Here is a 717-nt window from a genome sequence, read left to right on the forward strand (position 1 = left end):
ACACAAGCGCGCGCGCACACACATGCACGCACACACACACACACACACACATACTGTACATACACACACACACACACTCTCTCTCTCACTCACACACAAACACACACACACAGAGAGAGAGAGAAACATGAGGAGCCAACATATGCTCAAGGGTTTCCAGGGGATCTTCCCTACGCACAGTATGCAGTATTATGTGTACTTTATACACTGATTGTGGGAACTCAAATATTGCGCACACACACACACACACACAAATGATTACAGTGGATATATAGTACATATTTAAAACAAACACATATAGGGGGAAACCTATTTTCAAGGGTATCCAGGGAATCGTCCTCACATTGTGCACAGAGTGTACTTCTTTTACACATCCTTCAAACTCTAAACACACACACACACACACACACAGATCCTTACCTGCCGATCATAGTAGAGTGCTGCTGGACAGCGGCCTCCAGCAGCCTCTCCAGAATCGTCCACTCTCCCATGGTGACGAGAGTTTGGCTTCACTCCACAGAGAAAGCGGCTCTTCTCCACACAGGCTGTGTGTGTGTGTGTGTGTGTGTGTGTGTGTGTGTACAGTTCACTCCTCACAGCTGGGGAACACTCCCCATGAGGCACAGAGAAATGGGGGAAACCAGAGCTGAAGTTCTATTCCCCTGACGGAACACGGAAGTGTGGTGTTCTTCCAGAGATGGAACACAGAACTGGGGT

At 48.1% G+C, this 717-nt stretch overlaps 1 protein-coding gene across 1 annotated transcript in view; it reads right to left on the reverse strand.

Annotated features, from left to right (window-relative positions):
* The window catches only part of gjd1a (gap junction protein delta 1a), a 25,633-nt gene extending 25,142 nt beyond the window's left edge, over window positions 1–491 (reverse strand). Inside the window, exon 1 of the mRNA XM_076267144.1 lies at window positions 421–491. Within this exon, the coding sequence (XP_076123259.1) occupies window positions 421–491 (71 nt within the window). The remainder of the gene's footprint in view (window positions 1–420) is intronic.
* Between the last annotated feature and the right edge of the window lie 226 nt (window positions 492–717).

This window comes from Alosa pseudoharengus, unplaced genomic scaffold, assembly GCF_046254945.1.
Source record: "Alosa pseudoharengus isolate Yale_2024_CS ecotype anadromous, Long Island Sound unplaced genomic scaffold, YU_APseudo_1.1 YU_APseudo_1.1_scf_10, whole genome shotgun sequence".
NCBI lineage: Eukaryota > Metazoa > Chordata > Actinopteri > Clupeiformes > Clupeidae > Alosa > Alosa pseudoharengus.